Below are 23,330 nucleotides of genomic sequence, written 5' to 3' on the forward strand. Positions count from 1 at the left end.
AAACAGCCTCTCAGAATCTTATATGTTTTGATGAGATTATCTCTTATTCTTCCAAACTTAAGAGAATATAGGCTGATATCACCTCCCAAACCTGCGACCTCTACCACCCAGAAGGACAAGGGCAGCACATACATGGGAACACCACCACCTGCAAGTTCCCCCCCAAGTCACACACCATCCTGACTTGGAACTTATCGCCGTTCCTTCACTGTCGCTGGGTCAAAATCCTGGCACTCCCTTCCTAAAAGCACTGTGGGTGTACCTACCCCACATGGACTGCAGTGGTTCAAGAAGGCAGTTCACCACCACCTTCTTGAGGGCAATTCTGGATGGACAATAAATGCTGGCATAGCCAGTGATGCCCACATCCCATGAACAAATAAAAAAATTCTACTCAATCTCTCTTCATAGGACATCCCAGGAATCAACCTAGCGAACCTTTGTTGCATCCCCTTTAAGGTAATGAGACCAAAACTGTATACAGTACTCCAGGTGGGGTCTCACCAAACCCCTATATAATTGCAGCAAAATTTCCTTACTCTTGTACTCCAACTCACTTGTAATAAATGCTAACATAGTATTTACCTTCCTAATTGCCTGCTGTACCTGCATGTTAACTTTCTGAGTTTTGTGCAGGACATCCAAATCTCTCTGCACACCATCATTTAATCATTTCTCACAATTTAAAAAGTATTCATTCTTTTGTTCTTCTACCAAAGTGAATAATCTCACATTTCCCCACATTGTACTCCATTTGCCACCTTCTTGCCCACTTACTTAGCCTGTCCATACCCCTTTGCACAGTGTCCTTCTCACACTTACTTTACCACCTAGCTTTGTAACATCATCAAATTTGGACACATTACTGTTGGTTCATTCATTAAAGTCATTGATATAGATTATAAACAGCTGAGGCTCCAGCAGTGATCCTTGTAGTACCCTACTAAAAGCAGCCTGCCAGCATGAAAATGACCCGTTTATTCCTACTCTTTGTTTTCTGTCTTTTAAAGACAGAAAAGATTCCCGGGAATGGTTCCAGGGATGAGGAATTTCAGTTATGAAGTTAGATTGGAGAAGTTTTTTTTAATTAATTCAGGGATGTGGGCGTCACTGGCCAGGTCAGCATTTATTGCCCATCCCTAATTGCCCTTGAGAAGGTGGTGGTGAGCTGCTTTCTTGAACCACTGCAGTCCATTTGGGGTAGGTAGACCCACAGTGCTGTTAGGAAGGGAGTTCCAGGATTTTGACCCAGCAACAGTGAAAGAACGGCGATATAGTTCCAAGTCAGGATGGTGTGTGACTTGGAGGGGAACTTGCAGGTGGTGAAGTTAGGACTGTTTTCCTTGGAGAAGAGATGGCTGAGAGGTGATTTGATAGAGGTATTAAAAGTTATGAGGGGTCTGGAAAGAGTAGATAGAGAGAAACTGTTCCCACTCGTGAAAGGATCGAGAACACGAGGGCACTGATTTAAAGTATTTGGTAAGAGAAACAAAAGTGACATGAGGAAAAACTTTTTCACACAGTGAGTGGTTAAGGTCTGGAATACACTGCCTGAGAGTGTGGTGGAGGCAGGTTCAACTGAAGCATTCAAAAGGGAATTAGACAGTTATATGAAAAGGAATAATGTGCAGGGTTACGGGGAGAAGGCAGGGGAATGGAACTGAGTGAATTGCTCTTTCAGAGAGCCAGTGCGGACACGATGGGCCGAATGGCCTCCTTCAGCACTGTAACGATTCTGTGGATTCTGTAATCAATCCTCTATCCATGCTAATATATTACCCCTAACACCATGAGCCCTTATCTTGTGCAACAAACTTCATGTGGCATCTTATCGAATGCCTTTTGAAAGTTCAAATACACGATATCCTCTGGTTCCCCTTTATCTGACCTGCTAGATGCATCCTCACAAAACTGCAATAGATTTGCAAACACAATATCTCTTTCATAAAACCAAGCCAACTTTGCCTAATCATATTATGATTTTCTAAGTGCCTTGTTACCATCTCCTTAATCATGGATTCTGGCATTTCCCGCTGACTGATGTCAGGCTAATTGGCTTGTAGTTCCCTGTTTTCTCTCCCTCCTTTCTTGAATAGTGGGGTTATATTTACTAACGTCCAATCTGCTGGGACCATTCGAGTAGCTAGAGGGAAGAAAATCTGTCATCCTTACCTGCACTGGCCTACGTGTGACTTCAGACCCATAGCAACCTGGTTGACTCTTAACTGCCCTCTGAAATGGCCGAGCAAGTCCCTCATTTGTATTCAAGAAGGTGACTCACCATCACCTTGTCAGAGGCAATTAAGGATGGGCAATAAATACTGTCCTTGCCAGTCATGCTCACATCTCAAGAATGGATAAAGGGAGAAAAAAGAGCCCAAGTCAGAAAAACTCTCCATATCATTTGCCACCGACACCTCATGCCATCAGCTGCTGAACCTTCCTCCAGAGCTCATGATCTCCAGACTCAGTTCTGTCAATCTAATGCTTTACTTTTTGTCCTTCCAGCCTCCACCTTCCACCTTCCATCTCATTCAACAAGGTGCTGCTTGATTCTGATCCTGCACTAAGTCCTGCTCACAGTTACCCCCATCTTTACTGATCTAATCCTCAAACAGCTCAAAGTTAATATTCTGCTCTTTTTTTAGATCCCAATATATGAACATACGAATTAGGAGCAGGAGTAGGCCACTTGGCCCCTCGAGCCTGCTCCACCATCCAACAAGATCATGGCTGATTTGACTGTAACCTCAACTCCACATTCCCGCCTACCCCCGTTAACCTTTCACCCCCTTGCTTATCAAGAATCTATCTACCTCTGCCTTAAAAATATTTAAAGACTGTGCTTCCACCATCTTTTGAGGAAGAGAATTCCAAAGACTCATGACCTTCTGAGAGAAAAAATTTCTCCTCTCTTAAATGCCTTATTTTTAAACAGTGACCCCTAGTTCTAGATTCTCCCACAAGGGGAAACATCCTTTCCACATCCACCCTGTCAAGACCCCTCAGGATCTTTTATGTTTCAATCAAGTCGCCTCTTACTCTTCTAAACTCTAGCGGATACAAGCCTTGCCTGTCCAATCTTTCCTCATAAGACAACCCGTCCATTCCAGGTATTAGTCTAGTAAACCTTCTCTGAACTGCTTCCAATGCATCCTTTCTTAAAGGAGGAGATGAATACTGTACACAGTACTCCAGATGTGGTCTCACTAATGTAAAATAAAAACAAAAATTGCTGGAAATACTCAGTAGATCCAGCAGCATCTGTAGAGAGAGAAACAAAGTTAACGTTTAGAGTTAACGTTTCAGGTCAGTGACCTTTCATCAGAACTGGCAAAGGTAAGAAATGTAATAGGTTTTGGGCAAATAAAGCAGGGGTGGGGCAAAACAGAACTAAAGGGAAGTTGTTGATAGGACGGAGGGTCACAGAGAATAACTGACAAGGAGGTCATGGGCAAAGGCAAAGGCAAAGAGTATGTTAATGGTGTAGTGAAAGACAAAGCATCAGTGAATTTTGTCTGCGATTGAACCACATTTGCTCAATAATCCTCAGTGTGCTAAGACTTTCACTGACAACCAATTTAAGATTGCCAGTCGGGCTCGCAGTGTGGTGCATTTGTGTGTACTGGAAGCTACATATATTAATACACAGGGCCCTGTTCTTTGTAGACAGAAAGAATATGTACAAACATTGCACCTGTTTCAGCTGAGCAAAATAAGTGATAGCCATTCGCTGGTTCATTCCTCAGGGCAATGACTTGACCAATCAGAGTCAAGCTGCCTGGTTCAAATTTTAAACAAAGCTTGGCAGTTAACTGTCAGTCACTGTAAACTGGTGCATTCGCCATGGCAACGCCTCTACCAATCAGCGTTTACTTGCCAACCAATCAGCACTCTCTTCTCATGCAGTATTAGTTGTTTTACATTGGTTATTCTTGCGATTGTCCTGATGAGTGCAAGACGAAAAGCTTCGACAACATGTCTCTATTTTCAGCAATACTCAAGTTCTGTACTACTAAACAACTATTTGTATAGAATTACTGCAGCAGTGCAACAATGAACAGAATTACAGGTAACAGTAAATTATTTCAGAAGGCTCTCAGTTCTGCATCCAATGGACAAATGTTTTTTGTCCCTGACAGGGCGAAATACCGTAACACCACAGCAGCACTAGACACAACAAAGTATCTGATCAGTGAGTTGGAATATATTCCCTGGCAAGCAGCTCTGGATAACTTGGCTTACTTTAAAATCATGTTTGATCGTACCGGGGTTTTTGGACCCATGAAGGTAAGGAATTCTGTCAGTATGGCTGAGCTTTTGTAGTTTTGATCTCCAATAAGTTATAGAAATGCCTTTTTATCATTTTTTAAAATGGATTTATTATCACTGCAATGAAATACATTGCAGAAAAATATGAATGTGATGTATGAAAGGACACTTTGCTGATGATTGAGATTAGACTAAAAGCAAAATACTGTAGATACTAGAAATCTAAAATAAAAACAGAAAGTGTTGGAAATACTCAGCAGCCTATGGCAAGAGAAACAGCACAGTGGTGCAGTGGTTAGCACTGCAGCCTCACAGCTCCAGGGACCTGGGTTCGATTCTGGGTACTGCCTGTGCAGAGTTTGCAAGTTCTCCCTGTGACCACGTGGGTTTCCTCTGGGTGTTCTGGTTTCCTCCCATTGCCAAAGACTTGCATGTGATAGGTAAATTGTCCCTAGTGTAGGTAGGGAATATGGGATTAATGTAGGGTTAGTATAAATGGATGGTTCGTAGTCAGCACAGACTTGATGGCCTGAAGGGCTTGTTTCAGTGTTGTATCTCTAAATAAACTGAGTTAACATTTCAGACCTCCTTGCAGTTCACAATGCTTCCAAGTTTTGTGTCATTTGCAAATTTTGAAAGTGCTCTATACACCCAAGTCCAAGTCATTAGCATATATCAACAAAAGCAGTGGTCCCAATACTGACCTAAGGGAACCCCACTATTTACCTTCTACCAAGTCTAAAATTCAGCCGTTCACCCTCCTGCCACTCAGCCATGTTGTCAGCAGCCTTTTATTCCATGGGCTTCAACTTTGCTGGTAAGCCTGTTCTGTGGCACTTAATCAAACACCTTTTGGAAGTCCATTTACACTACATCAGTCATGTTACCCTCATCAACCCTTTCACAGAATTATTACAGTGCAGAAGGAGGCCATTCAACCCATCGTGTCTGCACTGGCTCTCTGAAAGAGCAACTACCTCAGTTCCATTTCCCTGCCTTCTCTCCATAACCCTGCACATTCTTCCTTTTCATATAACTGTATAATTCCCTTTTGAATGCTTCAATTGAACCTGCCTCCACCACACTCTCAGGCAGCACATTCCAGACCTTAACCACTCGCTGCGTGTAAAAGCTTTTCCTCATGTCACTTTTGCTTCTCTTACAAATTCTTTAAATCTGTGCCCTTTCATTCTCGATCCATTCACGAGTGGGAACAGTTTCTCTCGATCTAGTCTGTCCAGACCCCTCATGATTTTGAACACCTCTATCAAATCACATCTCAGCCTTCTCTTCTCCAAAGAAAACAGTCCTAACTTCTCCAATCTATCTTCATAACTGAAATTCCTCATCCCTGGAACCATTCTCGTGAATCTTTTCTCTACGCTCTCCAATGCCTTCATATCTTTCCTAAATTACGGCGCCCAGAATTGGACACAATACTCCAGCTGAGGCCGAACTATTGTCTTATACAAGTTCAACATAACCTCCTTGCTCTTGTGCTTTATGCCCCTATTAATAAAGCCCAGGATACTGTGTGCTTTATTAACCCACTCTCTCAACCTGTCCTGCCACCTTCAATGACTTATGCACATATACACCCAGGTCCCTCTGCTCCTGCACCCACTTTAGAATTGTCGCCTTTATTCTTTATTGTCTCTCCATATTCTTCCTGTCCAAATGAATCACTTCACATTTCTCTGTATTGAAATTCATCTGCCACCTGTCTGCCCATTCCACCAACTTGTCTATGTCCTTTTGAAGTTCTACACTATCCTCCTCACAGTTCTCAATGCTTCTAAGTTTTTTATCATCTGCAAACTTTGAAATTGTGCCCTGTACACCAAGGTCTAGGGTCATTAATATTGATCAGGAAAAGCAAGGGTCCCAACACTGACCCCTGGGAAACTCCACTACAAACCTTCCTCCAGCCCGAAAAACATCCATTAACCACTACTCTTTGTTTCCTGTCACTCAGCCAATTCCGTATCCATGTTGCTATCATCCCTTTTATTCCATGAGCTACAAGTTTGCTCACAAGTCTGTTGTGTGGCACTGTATCAAACGCCTTTTGTAATCCATGTACACCACATCAACAGCATTGCCCTCATCAACTCTCTCTGTTACCTCCTCAAAAAACTCCAGCAAGTTAGTTAAACAGGATTTTCCCTTAAGAAATCAATGCTGGCTTTCCTTAATTAATTCACATTGTCCACATGACTATTGATTTTGTCCCAAATTATTTTTTCTAGAAGTTTTTTCCGTCACCTAAGTTAAACTGACTGGCCTGTAATTACTAGGCTTATCTTTACACCCTTTTTTGAACAAGGATGTAACATTTTCAATTCTCCAGTCCTCTGGCACCCCCGAGTCTAAGGAAAATTATGGCTAGTGCCTCTGCAACTTCCACATTCACTTCCCTCAGAATCCTTGGATGCATCTCATCTGGTCCTGGTGCTTTATCCACGTTAAGTACAGACAGCCTATCTAATACTTACGCTTTATCAATTTTAAAGCCCTCTAGTGTCTGACTTACCTCCTCTTTCAACATTGCCTGGGTTGAATCTTCTTCCTTGGTAAAGACAGATGCAAAGTATTCATTTAATACCTCAGCTATGCCCTCTGCCTTCATGTGTAAATCCCCTTTCTGGCCCCTAATCAGCCCCACTCCTCCTTTTACCACCCTTTTATATTTATATGCCTATAGAAAACTTTGGGATTTCCTTTAATGCTAGCTGCCAGTCTCTTCTCATGCTGTCTCTTTGCTTCTCTTATTTGCTTTTTCATTTCCCCTCTGGACCTTCTATATTCAGCCTGGTTCTCAATATTATTTTCTACCTGGCATCTGTCAGAAGCACACTTTTTCTTCCTTTTCTTAATCTCTACCTCTTTTGTCAGCCAGGGAGCTCTGGATTTGTTTGCTCTACATTTCCCTTTGAGGGAACATACCTTGAATGTGCCCGAACTATCTCTTCTTTCAAGGTAGCCCATTGTTCATCGACCGGTTTTCCTGCCAGCTTTTGACTCTAATTTATTCGCCCTGGCTCCATTCTTAACCCATTGAAGTTGGCCTTCACCCAGTTAATTATTTTTACCCGGGATTTCTCTTTGTCCTTTTCCATCGTCAGCCTAAACCTTATGATACATTGATCACTGTCCCCTAAATGCTGTCCTACTGATACTTGATCCACTTGGCCCACCTCATTCCCAGAGAACCAGGTCTAGCAGTGCCTCCTTTCTCATTGTACTAGCAACATACTGTTGTAAAAATTTTTTCCTGAACACACTCTAGGAACTCTTGCCCCTCACTGCCCTTTACACTATTATCCCAGTCTATGTTTGGTTAATTAAAGTCCCCCATTATAACTACCCTATAATTTTTGCACCTCTCTGTAATTTCCTTGTAAATTTGTTCCTCCATGTCCTTCCCACTAGCCAGTGGTCTATAGACAACACCGAGCAATGTAACTGCACCTCTTTTTGCTCTTTAGCTCTAGCCAAATTGATTCTGTCCTCGACCCCTCTGGGACATCCTTTTTCTCCAGCACTGCAATGCTCTCCTTAATCAATACCGCCACCCCTCCCCCTTTTTTCCCTTACCTATCTTTCCTGAACACCTTGTATCCAGGAATATTTAACACCCAGTCCTGCCCTTCTTTGAGCCAGGTCTCTGTTATAGCCACAACATCATATTTCCACATGCAATCTGCGCCTGTACCTCACCAGTCTTATTAACCACACTCCGTGCATTCACATACATGCACATTAACCCTGATTCAGACTTTATTACTTTCTCCCTTACTCTGACTCCACCTAATAACGTACTATTCCCTATTCTCATGCTATCTATCTCCCCCAGTATTCTGTGCACCTTGGTATTCCTCTCTGATACTTGCTCCTGGTTCCCACACCCCAGACAAGTTACCAGTTTTGCTTCCCTCCAATCTGAGCTCCCTCTCGGGTTCCCATCCCCCTGACAATTTAGTTTAAACCCTCCCCAACAGCACTAACAAATCTCCCTGTGAGGATATTTGTCCCAGTCCTGCTAAGATCCAACCCGTCCATCTTATTCAGGTCCCACCTGCCCAGAACCGGTCCCAATGTCTCAGAAATCTGATGCCCTCCCTCCTACACCAGTTCTCCAGCCACGTGTTCAATCGCTCAATTCTCCTATTCCTTTGCTCACTTGCACGTGGGACTGGGAGTAATCCTGAGGTTACTGCTTTTGAGGTCCTGTTTTTTAATCTCCTTCCTAGCTCTCTAAAATCGGCTTTCAGGACCTCATCCCCTTCTTACCTGTGTCATTGTTACCAATGTGGACCACGACCTCTAGCTGTTCACCCTCCCCCAGAAGAATGTGCTGCAGCCTCTCCGTGACATCCTTGACTCTGGCACCAGGGAGGCAAGACTTCATCCTGGAGTCACGTTTACTGCTGCAGAAATGCCTGTCTGTTCCCCTAACTAATGAATCCCCATCACTACTGCTCTTCCACTCCTCTTCCCTCCTGTGCAGCTGAGCCACCTGTGGTGCCACAAACTTGGCTCTGACTGCACTCCTCTGAGGAACCATCACTCTCACCAGTATCCAAAATGGAAAGCTGATTCGCGTGTGAGATCTTATCAGGGGATTCCTGCACTACCTGCTTGGTTCTCTTTGACTGCCTGGTCGTCACCCATTCCATCTTTGCCTGCATTGCTCCTCACCTGTGGTGCGACCACCTCCCTAAACGTGCTAACCACATAGTCCACTGCCTCACAGATGCACCACATGACTCCAGCTGCCGCTCGGGTTCCAAAACCCAGAGCTCAAGCTTCTGTGGCAGATGACACTTCCTGCAGATGTGTTTATCTAGAGCACATGGTGCATCCATAACTTCCCACATGCCACAGGCTGTACATTCCACTCCGCCGAGCTGCCCTGCCATACCTTAACTTTACAGACTATTTGTTACAAGTAGAATAACTTACCAGGTACTCACCAAACAGCTCTTTCCATTGCACTGAAGTAAGAACCAATTACTGGGGGGTTAAAAGAGTAGAAAAAAATAGCGGAAAAATAGAGCACCTCCTCCTTTCACCAAACTCACCACTCACCAAACTCAAATCTCCACACTCAGCTTGCAATCTGCACACCTTTCCGTTACCTCATCAAAAAACTCAATCAAGTTACTCTCATTCTATGAACAGGTTAATGAGAGGCTTCTGGTATAGGGTAAATGGTTGTGCACATGACTTTTTTTCATTCGTGGGGTTTGGGTATTACTTGTAAGACGAAGAAGTTGGTGGTGAGTCATCATCTTGAGCTGCTGCAGTCTGTGTGGTACATTTATCTGATACACTTCATTTGATGCATCTTCAGAGGTAGCTGCCATTTGCAAGACCAGTGGGGAGTGTATTATGTATTTTTATGACTAACACTTTGTTATTGCATTATTAATAGAATTACATGAGGCAACAGGTGACCCCACTCTACAACCACTTTAAAAATCAGACTGGGAACTGGTTGAACACTTCTGCCAGTCTCATGGACCAGTGAGTACCTGTTTTCAGTAATTACCAAATGGCCTAGGCTTATAGAAAAGCTCAGGATTCATTCATCCCAGTACCTACAGAAATCCCATTGTGGCTACAGTCTCAGCAAACACTTCAATCCTCAGTCAAGCACCAGCCTTGACCTCAGTAAGTGGGATAAGGAACTGTGGGATGTTGGGGAGAGGAATGTATAGCAGTGGAAGAAGTGATTGGTGAGGTAGCTAGTGCATATTAACTGCCTCACTCATTTCTTCAATATTGCTATTGACCATGGGTGGTGTGAGATTTTTGTATTACCTCAGACTGTGCAAAGACTCTCACTTGCTAACTCACCAGCTAGAGTCATCAGTACATTCCCAGACGGTCTGGCAATTGTGGGGTGGATGAGGTGGCCTAGACTGTCTGCTACTCCTCACTCCAGACTGTCTGCTGCTCCTCATTCCAGACTATCTACTCATCCTCATTCAGGACCAGGGTTATCCAACCTTTTCAGGCGGAGGTCCACAATAAGATTTTTACTCGGCCCACAGGGCTGGTGAGCAAATTTCGCAAGATAAAGGCATTAAAAATTTATCTTACTAATAAAAACAACAACTGTTCATTTTTATGAGAAGCTTGAAATGAGAAGGCTAATTTATTGACTTACTTTCTCGTCACTGTATTGAAAACTGATTTTGTGACATACCTGGTATTGTTCTTGCTTTAATAAGCAGTCAATCTCTGCCCGTACACTTGATGTAGCGATGCAGAATATTCTGGATGGATGTCCACCTTTCAGAAGAGACTTTGATCTCTCTTTCCCCTCTCCCCGCACTGTGTATGTGTGTGTCTGTGTGTGTGTGTGTGTGTCTGTTGTGTGTGTCTGTGTGTCTGTCGTGTGTGTGTGTCTGTGTGTCTGTGTGTCTGTCGTGTGTGTGTGTCTGTGTGTGTGTGTGTGTCTGTGTGTGTGTGTCTGTCATGTGTGTGTGTGTGTGTGTGTCTGTGTGTGTGTGTGTCTGTCGTGTGTGTGTGTCTGTGTGTGTGTCTGTGTGTGTGTGTGTGTCTGTGTCTGTGTGTGTGTCTGTGTGTGTGTGTCTGTGTGTGTGTGTGTCTGTCGTGTGTGTGTGTCTGTGTGTGTGTCTGTGTGTGTGTGTGTGTGTGTGTGTGTGTCTGTGTCTGTGTCTGTGTGTGTGTCTGTGTGTGTGTGTGTCTGTCGTGTGTGTGTGTCTGTGTGTGTGTCTGTGTGTCTGTCGTGTGTGTCTGTGATGTGTGTGTGTCTGTGTGTGTGTCTGTGTGTGTGTGTCTGTCGTGGGTGTGTCTGTCGTGGGTGTGTGTCAGTCGTGTGTGTGTGTCTGTGTCTGTCGTGTGTGTGTGTGTGTGTCTGTGTGTCTGTCGTGTGTGTGTGTCTGTGTGTGTGTGTGTGTGTCTGTCGTGTGTGTGTGTGTCTGTGTGTCTGTCGTGTGTGTGTGTGTGTGTGTGTGTATCTGTGTGTGTGTGTCTGTCGTGTGTGTGTGTCTGTGTGTGTGTGTGTCTGTCGTGTGTGTCTATGTGTGTGTCTGTGTGTGTGTGTGTGTCTGTGTGTCTGTCGTGTGTGTGTGTCTGTGTGTGTCTGTGTGTGTGTGTCTGTCGTGTGTGTGTGTGTGTGTGTGTGTCTGTGTGTGTGTGTGTGGCTGTGTGTGTGTGTGTCTGTGGTATGTGTGTGTCTGTGTGTGTGTGTCTGTCGTGTGTGTCTGTGTGTGAGTCTGTGTGTGTGTGTGTGTGTGTGTGAGACTGTGTGTGTGTCTGTGTGTCTGTCGTGTGTGTGAGTCTGTGTGTATGTGTGTGTGTGTGCGTCTGTCGTGTGTGTCTGTGTGTCTGTGTGTGTGTCTGTGTGTCTGTCGTGTGTGTGTGTCTGGCTGTGTGTATGTGTGTGTCTGTCGTGTGTGTGTGTCTGTGTGTGTGTGTGTCTGTGTGTGTGTGTGTCTGTCGTGTGTGTGTGTCTGTGTGTGTGTGTGTGTGTCTGTGTGTGTCTGTGTGTGTCTGTGTGTGTGTGTGTCTGTCTGTCTGTTGTGTGTGTGTGCGTCTGTCGTGTGTGTGTGTCTGTGTGTGTCTGTGTGTGTGTGTCTGTTGTGTGTATGTGTGTGTGTGTCTGTGTGTGTCTGTCGTGTGTGTGTCTGTCGTGTGTATGTCTGTGTCTGTCTGTGTGTGTCTGTGTGTGTGTGTGCGTGTCTGTCGTGTGTGTGTCTGTGTGTGTGTCTGTGTGTGTCTGTTCTGTGTGTGTGTGTGTGTGTGTCTGTGTGTGTGTCTGTGTGTCTGTCGTGTGTGTGTGTCTGTGTGTGTGTGTGTGTGTGTCTGTCTGTCTGTGTGTGTCTGTCTGTGTGTGTGTCTGTCGTGTGTGTGTCTGTGTGTCTGTGTGTGTGTCTGTGTGTGTCTGTGTGTGTCTGTTCTGTGTGTGTGTGTGTGTCTGTGTGTCTGTCGTGTGTGTGTGTCTGTGTGTGTGTGTGTGTGTGTGTCTGTCGTGTGTGTGTGTCTGTGTGTCTGTGTGTGTGTGTCTGTCGTGTGTGTGTGTCTGTGTGTGTGTGTGTGTGTCTGTCGTGTGTGTGTGTCTGTGTGCGTGTCTGTGTGTCTGTCGTGTGTGTGTCTGTGTGTCTGTGTGTCTGTGTGTGTCTGTCGTGTGTGTGTCTGTGTGTCTGTGTGTCTGTGTGTGTGTCGCTGTGTGTCTGTGTGTGTGTGTCTGTTGTGTGTGTCTGTGTGTGTGTGTGTGTATGTCTGTGTGTCTGTCGTGTGTGTGTGTCTGGGCGTGTGTGTGTGTCTGTGTGTGTGTGTCTGTCATGTGTGTGTGTGTCTGTGTGTGTGTCTGTGTGTGTGTGTCTGTGTGTGTGTCTGTGTGTGTGTGTCTGTCGTGTGTGTGTGTCTGGGTGTGTCTGTGTGTGTGTCTGTGTCTGTCGTGTGTGTCTGTGTGTGTGTGTCTGTGTGCGTGTCTGTGTGTCTGTCGTGTGTGTGTGTGTCTGTGTGTGTGTGTGTCTGTCGTGTGTGTGTCTGTGTGTCTGTGTGTCTGTGTGTGTCTGTCGTGTGTGTGTCTGTGTGTCTGTGTGTCTGTGTGTGTGTCGCTGTGTGTCTGTGTGTGTGTGTCTGTTGTGTGTGTCTGTGTGTGTGTGTGTGTGTATGTCTGTGTGTCTGTCGTGTGTGTGTGTCTGGGCGTGTGTGTGTGTCTGTGTGTGTGTGTCTGTCATGTGTGTGTGTGTCTGTGTGTGTGTCTGTGTGTGTGTGTCTGTGTGTGTGTGTCTGTGTGTGTGTCTGTGTGTGTGTGTCTGTCGTGTGTGTGTGTCTGGGTGTGTCTGTGTGTGTGTCTGTGTCTGTCGTGTGTGTCTGTGTGTGTGTGTGTGTCTGTGTGTCTGTGTGCCGTTCTCTGTTCCCTCCCGCCTCCCCTCTAGGACTAGGGGACACAGACTTAATGTTTTGTGCAAAAGGTACAGCGGGAATGTGTGGGTGGTAATGACCTAGAATTCTCTGCCTACAAGGTGGTGCAAGTGGAGACGATCAATGACTTCAAAAGGAAGTTGGATGTCCACCTGAGAGAAATAGACTTGCAGGGCTACGGGGATTGAGCCGGGGAGTGGGGCTGACAGCATAGCTCCGGGGAGAGCCAGCAGGGTCTAGATGGACTAAATGGCTTCCTTCTGTACAGGAAGTAAATGACTCTGACTCTCTCTCTCCCCTCTGTATCTCTCTCTCACACAACCTCTCTGTCTGTCTGTCTCTCTGTATCTCCCACCCACTCTCCATTCCTCACTCCAGATTGTCTGCTTCTCCTCACTCCAGACTGTCTATTCCTCCTCAGTCCAGACGTGTCTGCTCATCCTCACACTAGACTGTCTATTCCTCCTCAGTCCAGACTGTCTGCTGATCCTCACACTAGACTGTCTGCTCCTCCTCACTCCAGATTGTCTGCTCCTCCTCAAGCAAGACTGTCTATTCCTCCTCAGTCCAGACGTGTCTGCTCATCCTCACACTAGACTGTCTGGTCCTCCTCAGTTCAGACTGTCTGCTCCTCCTCACTCTAGACTGTCTATTCCTCCTCTGTCCAGAGTGTCTGATGATCCTCACACCAGACTGTCTGGTCCTCCTCACTCCAGACTGACTGCTCCTCCTCATTCCAGATTGTCTGCTCCTCCTCAAGCAAGACTGTCTATTCCTCCTCAGTCCAGACTGTCTGCTGATCCTCACACTAGACTGTCTGCTCCTCCTCAATCCAGATTGCCTGCTCCTCCTCACTCCAGACTGTCTATTCCTCCTCAGTCCAGACTGTCTGCTCCTCCTCACTCCAGATTGTCTGCTCCTCCTCAAGCAAGAATGTCTATTCCTCCTCAGTCCAGACGTGTCTGCTCATCCTCACACTAGACTGTCTGGTCCTCCTCAGTCCAGACTGTCTGCTCCTCCTCACTCTAGACTGTCTATTCCTCCTCTGTCCAGAGTGTCTGATGATCCTCACACCAGACTGTCTGGTCTTCCTCACTCCAGACTGACTGCTCCTCCTCACTCCAGATTGTCTGCTCCTCCTCAAGCAAGACTGTCTATTCCTCCTCAGTCCAGACTGTCTGCTGATCCTCACACTAGACTGTCTGCTCCTCCTCACTCCAGATTGCCTGCTCCTCCTCACTCCAGACTGTCTATTCCTCCTCAGTCCAGACTGTCTGCTGATCCTCACACGAGACTGTCTGGTCCTCCTCAGTCCAGACTGTCTGCTCCTCCTTACACCAGATTGTCTGCTCCTCCTCACTCCAGACTGTCTATTCCTCCTCACACCAGATTGTCTGCTCCTCCTCACTCCAGACTGTCTTCTCCTCCTCACTCCAGATTGTCTGCTACTCCTCACTTCAGACTGTCTGCCGATCCTCACACCAGACTGTCTGCTCCTCCTCACTCCAGATTGTCTTTTCCTCCTCAGTCCAGACTGTCTGCTGATCTTCACACTAGAGTGTCTGCTGATCCTCACTCCAGACTGTCTGCTCCTCCTCACTCCAGATTGTCTTTTCCTCCTCAGTCCAGACTGTCTGCTGATCCTCACACTAGAGTGTCTGCTGATCCTCACTCCAGACTGTCTGCTCCTCCTCACTCCAGACTGTCTATTCCTCCTCACTCCAGACTGTCTGCCGATCCTCACACCAAACTGTCTGCTCCTCCTCACTTCAGATTGTCTGCTCCTCCTCAAGCAAGACTGTCTGCTCCTCCTCACTCCAGATTGTCTGCTTCTCCTCACTCCAGAATGTCTGCTGATCCTCACTCCAGACTGTATGGTCCTCCTGAGTCCAGATTGTCTCCAACCCTCAGTCCAGACTGTCTGCTGATCCTCACACCAGACTGACTGCTTCTCCTCACTCCAGAATGTCTGCTGATCCTCACTCCAGACTGTATGGTCCTCCTGAGTCCAGATTGTCTCCAACCCTCAGTCCAGACTGTCTGCTGATCCTCATACCAGACTGACTGCTCTTCCTCACTCCAGAGTGTCTGATCCTCCTCACTCCAGACTGTCAGGTCCTCCTCAGTCCAGAGTCTCTTCTGCTCCTCACTCCAGACTGTCTGCTCCTCCTCACTCCAGACTGTCTATTCCTCCTCAGTCCAGACTGTCTGATCCTCCTCAGGCAACTGTCTGCTCCTCCTCACTCCAGACTGTCAATTCCTCCTCAGTCCAGACTGTCTGCTCCTCCTCTCTCCAGACTGTCTGGTCCTCCTCACTCCAGATTGCCTGCTCTCCCTCACTCCAGACTGTCTATTCCTCCTCACTCCAGACTGTCTGCTGATCCTCACTCCAGACTGTCTGGTCCTCCTCACTCCAGATTGTCTATTCCTCCTCAGTCCCGACTGTCTTCTGATCCTCACTCCAGACTGTCTGCTCCTCCTCACTCCAGATTGTCTGCTCCTCCTCACTCCAGACTGTCTGCTGATCCTCACTCCAGACTGTCTGCTCCTCCTCACTCCATACTTTCTGGTCCTCCTCACTCCAGATTGTCTGCTCTTCCTCACTCCAGAATGTCTGCTCCTCCTCACTCCAGACTGTCTATTCCTCCTCACTCCAGACTGTCTGCTGATCCTCACTCCAGACTGTCTGGTCCTCCTCACTCCAGATTGTCTATTCGTCCTCAGTCCTGACTGTCGTCTGATCCTCACTCCAGACTGTCTGCTCCTCCTCACTCCAGACTGTCTGGTCCTCCTCACTCCAGATTGTCTATTCCTGCTCAGTCCTGACTGTCTTCTGATCCTCATTCCAGACTGTCTGCTCCTCCTCACTCCAGACTGTCTGGTCCTCCTCACTCCAGATTGTCTATTCCTCCTCTGTCCTGCCTGTCTTCTGATCCTCACTGCAGACTGTCTGCACCTCCTCACTCCAGACTGTCTGGTCCTCCTCACTCCAGACTGTCTGCTCCTCCTCACTCCAGACTGTCTATTCCTCCTCACTCCAGACTGTCTGCTGATCCTCACTCCAGATTGTCTGCTCCTCCTCACTCCAGACAGTCTATTCCTCATCAGGCCTGACTGTCTGCTGATCCTCAATCCAGACTGTCTGGTCCTCCTCACTCCAGACTGTCTGCTGATCCTCACTCCAGACTGTCTGGTCTTCCTCACTCCAGATTGACTGCTCCTCCTCACTCCAGACTGTCTGTTCCTCCTCAGTCACTGTCTGCTGATCCTCACTCCAGACTGTCTGGTCCTCCTCAGTCCTGACTGTCTGCTCCTCCTCACTCCAGATTGTCTGCTGCTCCTCACTCCAGACTGCTGATCCTCACTGCAGACTGTTTGCTGCTCCTCACTCCAGATTGTCTGCTACTCCTCACTCCATACTGTCTGCTGATCCTCACTCCAGACTGCAGATCCTCACTCCAGACTGTTTGCTCCTCCTCACTCCAGATTGTCTGCTCCTCCTCACTCCAGACTGTCTGCTGATCCTCACTCCAGATTGTCTGCTCCTCCGCACTCCAGACTGTCTATTCCTCCTCAGTCCTTACTGTCTGCTGATCCTCACTCCAGACTGTCTGGTCCTCCTCAGTCCAGACTGTCTGCTCCTCCTCACTCCAGACTGTCTGGTCCTCCTCACTCCAGATTGTCTATTCCTGCTCAGTCCTGACTGTCTTCTGATCCTCATTCCAGACTGTCTGCTCCTCCTCACTCCAGACTGTCTGGTCCTCCTCACTCCAGATTGTCTATTCCTCCTCAGTCCTGCCTGTCTTCTGATCCTCACTGCAGACTGTCTGCACCTCCTCACTCCAGACTGTCCGGTCCTCCTCACTCCAGACTGTCTGCTCCTCCTCACTCCAGACTGTCTATTCCTCCTCACTCCAGACTGTCTGCTGATCCTCACTCCAGATTGTCTGCTCCTCCTCACTCCAGACAGTCTATTCCTCATCAGGCCTGACTGTCTGCTGATCCTCAATCCAGACTGTCTGGTCCTTCTCACTCCAGACTGTCTGCTGATCCTCACTCCAGACTGTATGCTGATCCTCACTCCAGATTGTCTGCTCCTCCTCACTCCAGACTGTCTGTTCCTCCTCAGTCCTTACTGTCTGCTGATCCTCACTCCAGACTGTCTGGTCCTCCTCAGTCCTGACTGTCTGCTCCTCCTCACTCCAGATTGTCTGCTGCTCCTCACTCCAGACTGCTGATCCTCACTGCAGACTGTTTGCTGCTCCTCACTCCAGATTGTCTGCTACTCCTCACTCCATACTGTCTGCTGATCCTCACTCCAGACTGCAGATCCTCACTCCAGACTGTTTGCTCCTCCTCACTCCAGATTGTCTGCTCCTCCTCACTCCAGACTGTCTGCTGATCCTCACTCCAGATTGTCTGCTCCTCCGCACTCCAGACTGTCTATTCCTCCTCAGTCCTTACTGTCTGCTGATCCTCACTCCAGACTGTCTGGTCCTCCTCAGTCCTGACTGTCTGCTCCTCCTCACTCCAGATTGTCTGCTGCTCCTCACTCCAGACTGCTGATCCTCACTACAGACTGACTGCTGATCCTTACTCCAGACTGTTGGCTCCTCCTCACTCCAGATTGTCTGCTCCTCCTCACTCCAGACTGTCTGGTCCTCCTCACTCCAGAATGTCTGCTGATCCTCACTCCAGACTGTCTGCTGATCCTCACTCCAGACTGTTTGCTCCTCCTCACTCCAGACGGCTGATCCTCACTCCAGATTGTCTGCTCCTCCTCACTCCAGACTGTCTATTCCTCCTCAGTCCTTACTGTCTGCTGATCCTCACTCCAGACTCTCTGGTCCTCCTCAGTCCTGACTGTCTGCTCCTCCTCACTCCAGATTGTCTGCTCCTTCTCACTCCAGACTGTCTGGTCCTCCTCACTCCAGATTGTCTGCTGATCCTCACTCCAGACTCTCTGCTGACCCTCACTCCAGACTGTCTGGTCCTCCTCACTCCAGATTGTCTATTCGTCCTCAGTCCTGACTGTCTTCTGATCCTCACTCCAGACTGTCTGCTCCTCCTCACTCCAGACTGTCTGGTCCTCCTCACTCCAGATTGTCTATTCCTGCTCAGTCCTGACTGTCTTCTGATCCTCATTCCAGACTGTCTGCTCCTCCTCACTCCAGACTGTCTGATCCTCCTCACTCCAGATTGTCTATTCCTCCTCAGTCCTGCCTGTCTTCTGATCCTCACTGCAGACTGTCTGCTCCTCCTCACTCCAGACTGTCTGGTCCTCCTCACTCCAGACAGTCTGCTCCTCCTCACTCCAGATTGTCTATTCCTCCTCACTCCAGACTGTCTGCTGATCCTCACTCCAGATTGTCTGCTCCTCCTCACTCCAGACAGTCTATTCCTCCTCAGGCCTGACTGTCTGCTGATCCTCACTCCAGACTGTCTGGTCCTCCTCACTCCAGACTGTCTGCTGATCCTCACTCCAGACTGTCTGGTCTTCCTCACTCCAGATTGTCTGCTCCTCCTCACTCCAGACTGTCTGTTCCTCCTCAGTCCTTACTGTCTGCTGATCCTCACTCCAGACTGTCTGGTCCTCCTCAGTCCTGACTGTCTGCTCCTCCTCACTCCAGATTGTCTGCTGCTCCTCACTCCAGACTGCTGATCCTCACTGCAGACTGTTTGCTCCTCCTCACTCCAGATTGTCTGCTCCTCCTCACTCCAGACTGTCTGCTGATCCTCACTCCAGACTGCAGATCCTCCTCACTCCAGACTGTCTGCTGATCCTCACTCCAGACTGTCTGGTCTTCCTCACTCCAGATTGTCTGCTCCTCCTCACTCCAGACTGTCTGTTCCTCCTCAGTCCTTACTGTCTGCTGATCCTCACTCCAGACTGTCTGGTCCTCCTCAGTCCTGACTGTCTGCTCCTCCTCACCAGATTGTCTGCTGCTCCTCACTCCAGACTGCTGATCCTCACTGCAGACTGTTTGCTCCTCCTCACTCCAGATTGTCTGCTACTCCTCACTCCAGACTGTCTGCCGATCCTCACACCAGACTGTCTGCTCCTCCTCACTCCAGATTGTCTTTTCCTCCTCAGTCCAGACTTTCTGCTGATCTTCACACTAGAGTGTCTGCTGATCCTCACTCCAGACTGTCTGCTCCTCCTCACTCCAGACTGTCTATTCCTCCTCACTCCAGATAGTCTTCTGATCCTCACTCCAGACTGTCTGCTCCTCCTCACTCCAGATTGTCTTTTCCTCCTCAGTCCAGACTGTCTGCTGATCCTCACACTAGAGTGTCTGCTGATCCTCACTCCAGACTGTCTGCTCCTCCTCACTCCAGACTGTCTATTCCTCCTCACTCCAGACTGTCTGCTGATCCTCACACCAAACTGTCTGCTCCTCCTCACTCCAGATTGTCTGCTCCTCCTCAAGCAAGACTGTCTGCTCCTCCTCACTCCAGATTGTCTGCTTCTCCTCACTCCAGAATGTCTGCTGATCCTCACTCCAGACTGTATGGTCCTCCTGAGTCCAGATTGTCTCCAACCCTCAGTCCAGACTGTCTGCTGATCCTCACACCAGACTGACTGCTCTTCCTCACTCCAGAGTGTCTGATCCTCCTCACTCCAGACTGTCAGGTCCTCCTCAGTCCAGAGTCTCTTCTGCTCCTCACTCCAGACTGTCTGCTCCTCCTCACTCCAGACTGTCTATTCCTCCTCAGTCCAGACTGTCTGATCCTCCTCACGCAACTGTCTGCTCCTCCTCACTCCAGACTGTCAATTCCTCCTCAGTCCAGACTGTCTGCTCCTCCTCACTCCAGATTGTCTGCTCCTCCTCTCTCCAGACTGTCTGGTCCTCCTCACTCCAGATTGTCTGCTCTTCCTCACTCCAGACTGTCTATTCCTCCTCACTCCAGACTGTCTGCTGATCCTCACTCCAGACTGTCTGGTCCTCCTCACTCCAGATTGTCTATTCCTCCTCAGTCCCGACTGTCTTCTGATCCACACTCCAGACTGTCTGCTCTTCCTCACTCCAGATTGTCTGCTCCTCCTCACTCCAGACTGTCTGCTGATCCTCACTCCAGACTGTCTGCTCCTCCTCACTCCATACTTTCTGGTCCTCCTCACTCCAGATTGTCTGCTCTTCCTCACTCCAGAATGTCTGCTCCTCCTCACTCCAGACTGTCTATTCCTCCTCACTCCAGACTGTCTGCTGATCCTCACTCCAGACTGTCTGGTCCTCCTCACTCCAGATTGTCTATTCGTCCTCAGTCCTGACTGTCTTCTGATCCTCATTCCAGACTGTCTGCTCCTCCTCACTCCAGACTGTCTGGTCCTCCTCACTCCAGATTGTCTATTCCTCCTCAGTCCTGTCCGTCTTCTGATCCTCACTGCAGACTGTATGCTCTTCCTCACTCCAGACTGTCTGGTCCTCCTCACTGCAGACTGTCTGCTCCTCCTCACTCCAGACTGTCTATTCCTCCTCACTCCAGACTGTCTGCTGATCCTCACTCCAGATTGTCTGCTCCTCCTCACTCCAGACAGTCTATTCCTCATCAGGCCTGACTGTCTGCTGATCCTCAATCCAGACTGTCTGGTCCTCCTCACTCCAGACTGTCTGCTGATCCTCACTCCAGACTGTCTGGTCTTCCTCAATCCAGATTGTCTGCTCCTCCTCACTCCAGACTGTCTGTTCCCCCTCAGTCCTTACTTTCTGCTGATCCTCACACCAGACTGTCTGGTCCTCCTCAGTCCTGACTGTCTGCTCCTCCTCACTCCAGATTGTCTGTTCCTCCTCAGTCCTTACTTTCTGCTGATCCTCACACCAGACTGTCTGGTCCTCCTCAGTCCTGACTGTCTGCTCCTCCTCACTCCAGATTGTCTGCTGCTCCTCACTCCAGACTGCTGATCCTCACTGCAGACTGTTTGCTCCTCCTCACTCCAGATTGTCTGCTCCTCCTCACTCCAGACTGTCTGCTGATCCTCACTCCAGACTGCAGATCCTCACTCCAGACTGTTTGCTCCTCCTCACTCCAGACGGCTGATCCTCACTCCAGATTGTCTGATCCTCCGCACTCCAGACTGTCTATTCCTCCTCACTCCAGATTGTCTGCTGCTCCTCACTCCAGACTGCTGATCCTCACTGCAGACTGTTGGCTCCTCCTCACTCCAGATTGTCTGCTCGTCCTCACTCCAGACTGTCTGGTCCTCCTCACTCCAGAATGTCTGCTGATCCTCACTCCAGACTGTCTGCTGATCCTCACTCCAGACTGTCTGGTCCTCCTCACTCCAGATTGTCTATTCGTCCTCAGTCCTGACTGTCTTCTGATCCTCACTCCAGACTGTCTGCTCCTCCTCACTCCAGACTGTCTGGTCCTCCTCACTCCGGATTGTCTATTCCTGCTCAGTCCTGACTGTCTTCTGATCCTCATTCCAGACTGTCTGCTCCTCCTCACTCCAGACTGTCTGGTCCTCCTCACTCCAGATTGCCTATTCCTCCTCAGTCCTGCCTGTCTTCTGATCCTCACTGCAGACTGTCTGCTCCTCCTCACTCCAGACTGTCTGGTCCTCCTCACTCCAGACTGTCTGCTCCTCCTCACTCCAGACTGTCTATTCCTCCTCACTCCAGACTGTCTGCTGATCCTCACTCCAGATTGTCTGCTCCTCCTCACTCCAGACGGTCTATTCCTCCTCAGGCCTGACTGTCTGCTGATCCTCAATCCAGACTGTCTGGTCCTCTTCACTCCAGACTGTCTGCTGATCCTCACTCCAGACTGTCTGGTCTTCCTCACTCCAGACTGTCTGTTCCTCCTCAGTCCTTACTTTCTGCTGATCCTCACTCCAGACTGTCTGGTCCTCCTCAGTCCTGACTGTCTGCTCCTCCTCACTCCAGATTGTCTGCTGCTCCTCGCTCCAGACTGCTGATCCTCACTGCAGACTGTTTGCTCCTCCTCACTCCAGATTGTCTGCTCCTCCTCACTCCAGACTGTCTGCTGATCCTCACTCCAGACTGCAGATCCTCACTCCAGACTGTTTGCTCCTCCTCACTCCAGATTGTCTACTCCTCCTCACTCCAGACTGTCTGCTGATCCTCACTCCAGACTGTTTGCTCCTCCTCACTCCAGACGGCTGATCCTCACTCCAGATTGTCTGATCCTCCGCACTCCAGACTGTCTATTCCTCCTCAGTCCTTACTGTCTGCTGATCCTCACTCCAGACTGTCTGGTCCTCCTCAGTCCTGACTGTCTGCTCCTCCTCACTCCAGATTGTCTGCTGCTCCTCACTCCAGACTGCTGACCCTCACTGCAGACTGTCTGCTGATCCTTACTCCAGACTGTTGGCTCCTCCTCACTCCAGATTGTCTGCTCCTCCTCACTCCAGACTGTCTGGTCCTCCTCACTCCAGAATGTCTTCTGATCCTCACTCCAGACTGTCTGCTCCTCCTCACTCCAGACTGTCTGGTCCTCCTCACTCCGGATTGTCTATTCCTGCTCAGTCCTGACTGTCTTCTGATCCTCATTCCAGACTGTCTGCTCCTCCTCACTCCAGACTGTCTGGTCCTCCTCACTCCAGATTGCCTATTCCTCCTCAGTCCTGCCTGTCTTCTGATCCTCACTGCAGACTGTCTGCTCCTCCTCACTCCAGACTGTCTGGTCCTCCTCACTCCAGACTGTCTGCTCCTCCTCACTCCAGACTGTCTATTCCTCCTCACTCCAGACTGTCTGCTGATCCTCACTCCAGATTGTCTGCTCCTCCTCACTCCAGATGGTCTATTCCTCCTCAGGCCTGACTGTCTGCTGATCCTCAATCCAGACTGTCTGGTCCTCTTCACTCCAGACTGTCTGCTGATCCTCACTCCAGACTGTCTGTTCCTCCTCAGTCCTTACTTTCTGCTGATCCTCACTCCAGACTGTCTGGTCCTCCTCAGTCCTGACTGTCTGCTCCTCCTCACTCCAGATTGTCTGCTGCTCCTCGCTCCAGACTGCTGATCCTCACTGCAGACTGTTTGCTCCTCCTCACTCCAGATTGTCTGCTCCTCCTCACTCCAGACTGTCTGCTGATCCTCACTCCAGACTGCAGATCCTCACTCCAGACTGTTTGCTCCTCCTCACTCCAGATTGTCTACTCCTCCTCACTCCAGACTGTCTGCTGATCC

At 48.7% G+C, this 23,330-nt stretch overlaps 1 protein-coding gene across 1 annotated transcript in view; it reads left to right on the top strand.

Annotated features, from left to right (window-relative positions):
• Window positions 1-23,330, top strand: part of LOC137352618 (aminopeptidase N-like) — a 138,021-nt gene that overhangs the window by 82,634 nt on the left and 32,057 nt on the right. Inside the window, exons 14-15 of the mRNA XM_068018349.1 lie at window positions 4,143-4,290; window positions 9,710-9,801. Coding sequence (XP_067874450.1) covers window positions 4,143-4,290; window positions 9,710-9,801 — 240 coding nt within the window. The remainder of the gene's footprint in view (window positions 1-4,142; window positions 4,291-9,709; window positions 9,802-23,330) is intronic.

This window comes from Heterodontus francisci, chromosome 38 (genome assembly GCF_036365525.1).
Source record: "Heterodontus francisci isolate sHetFra1 chromosome 38, sHetFra1.hap1, whole genome shotgun sequence".
NCBI classification, from domain to species: Eukaryota; Metazoa; Chordata; class Chondrichthyes; order Heterodontiformes; family Heterodontidae; genus Heterodontus; species Heterodontus francisci.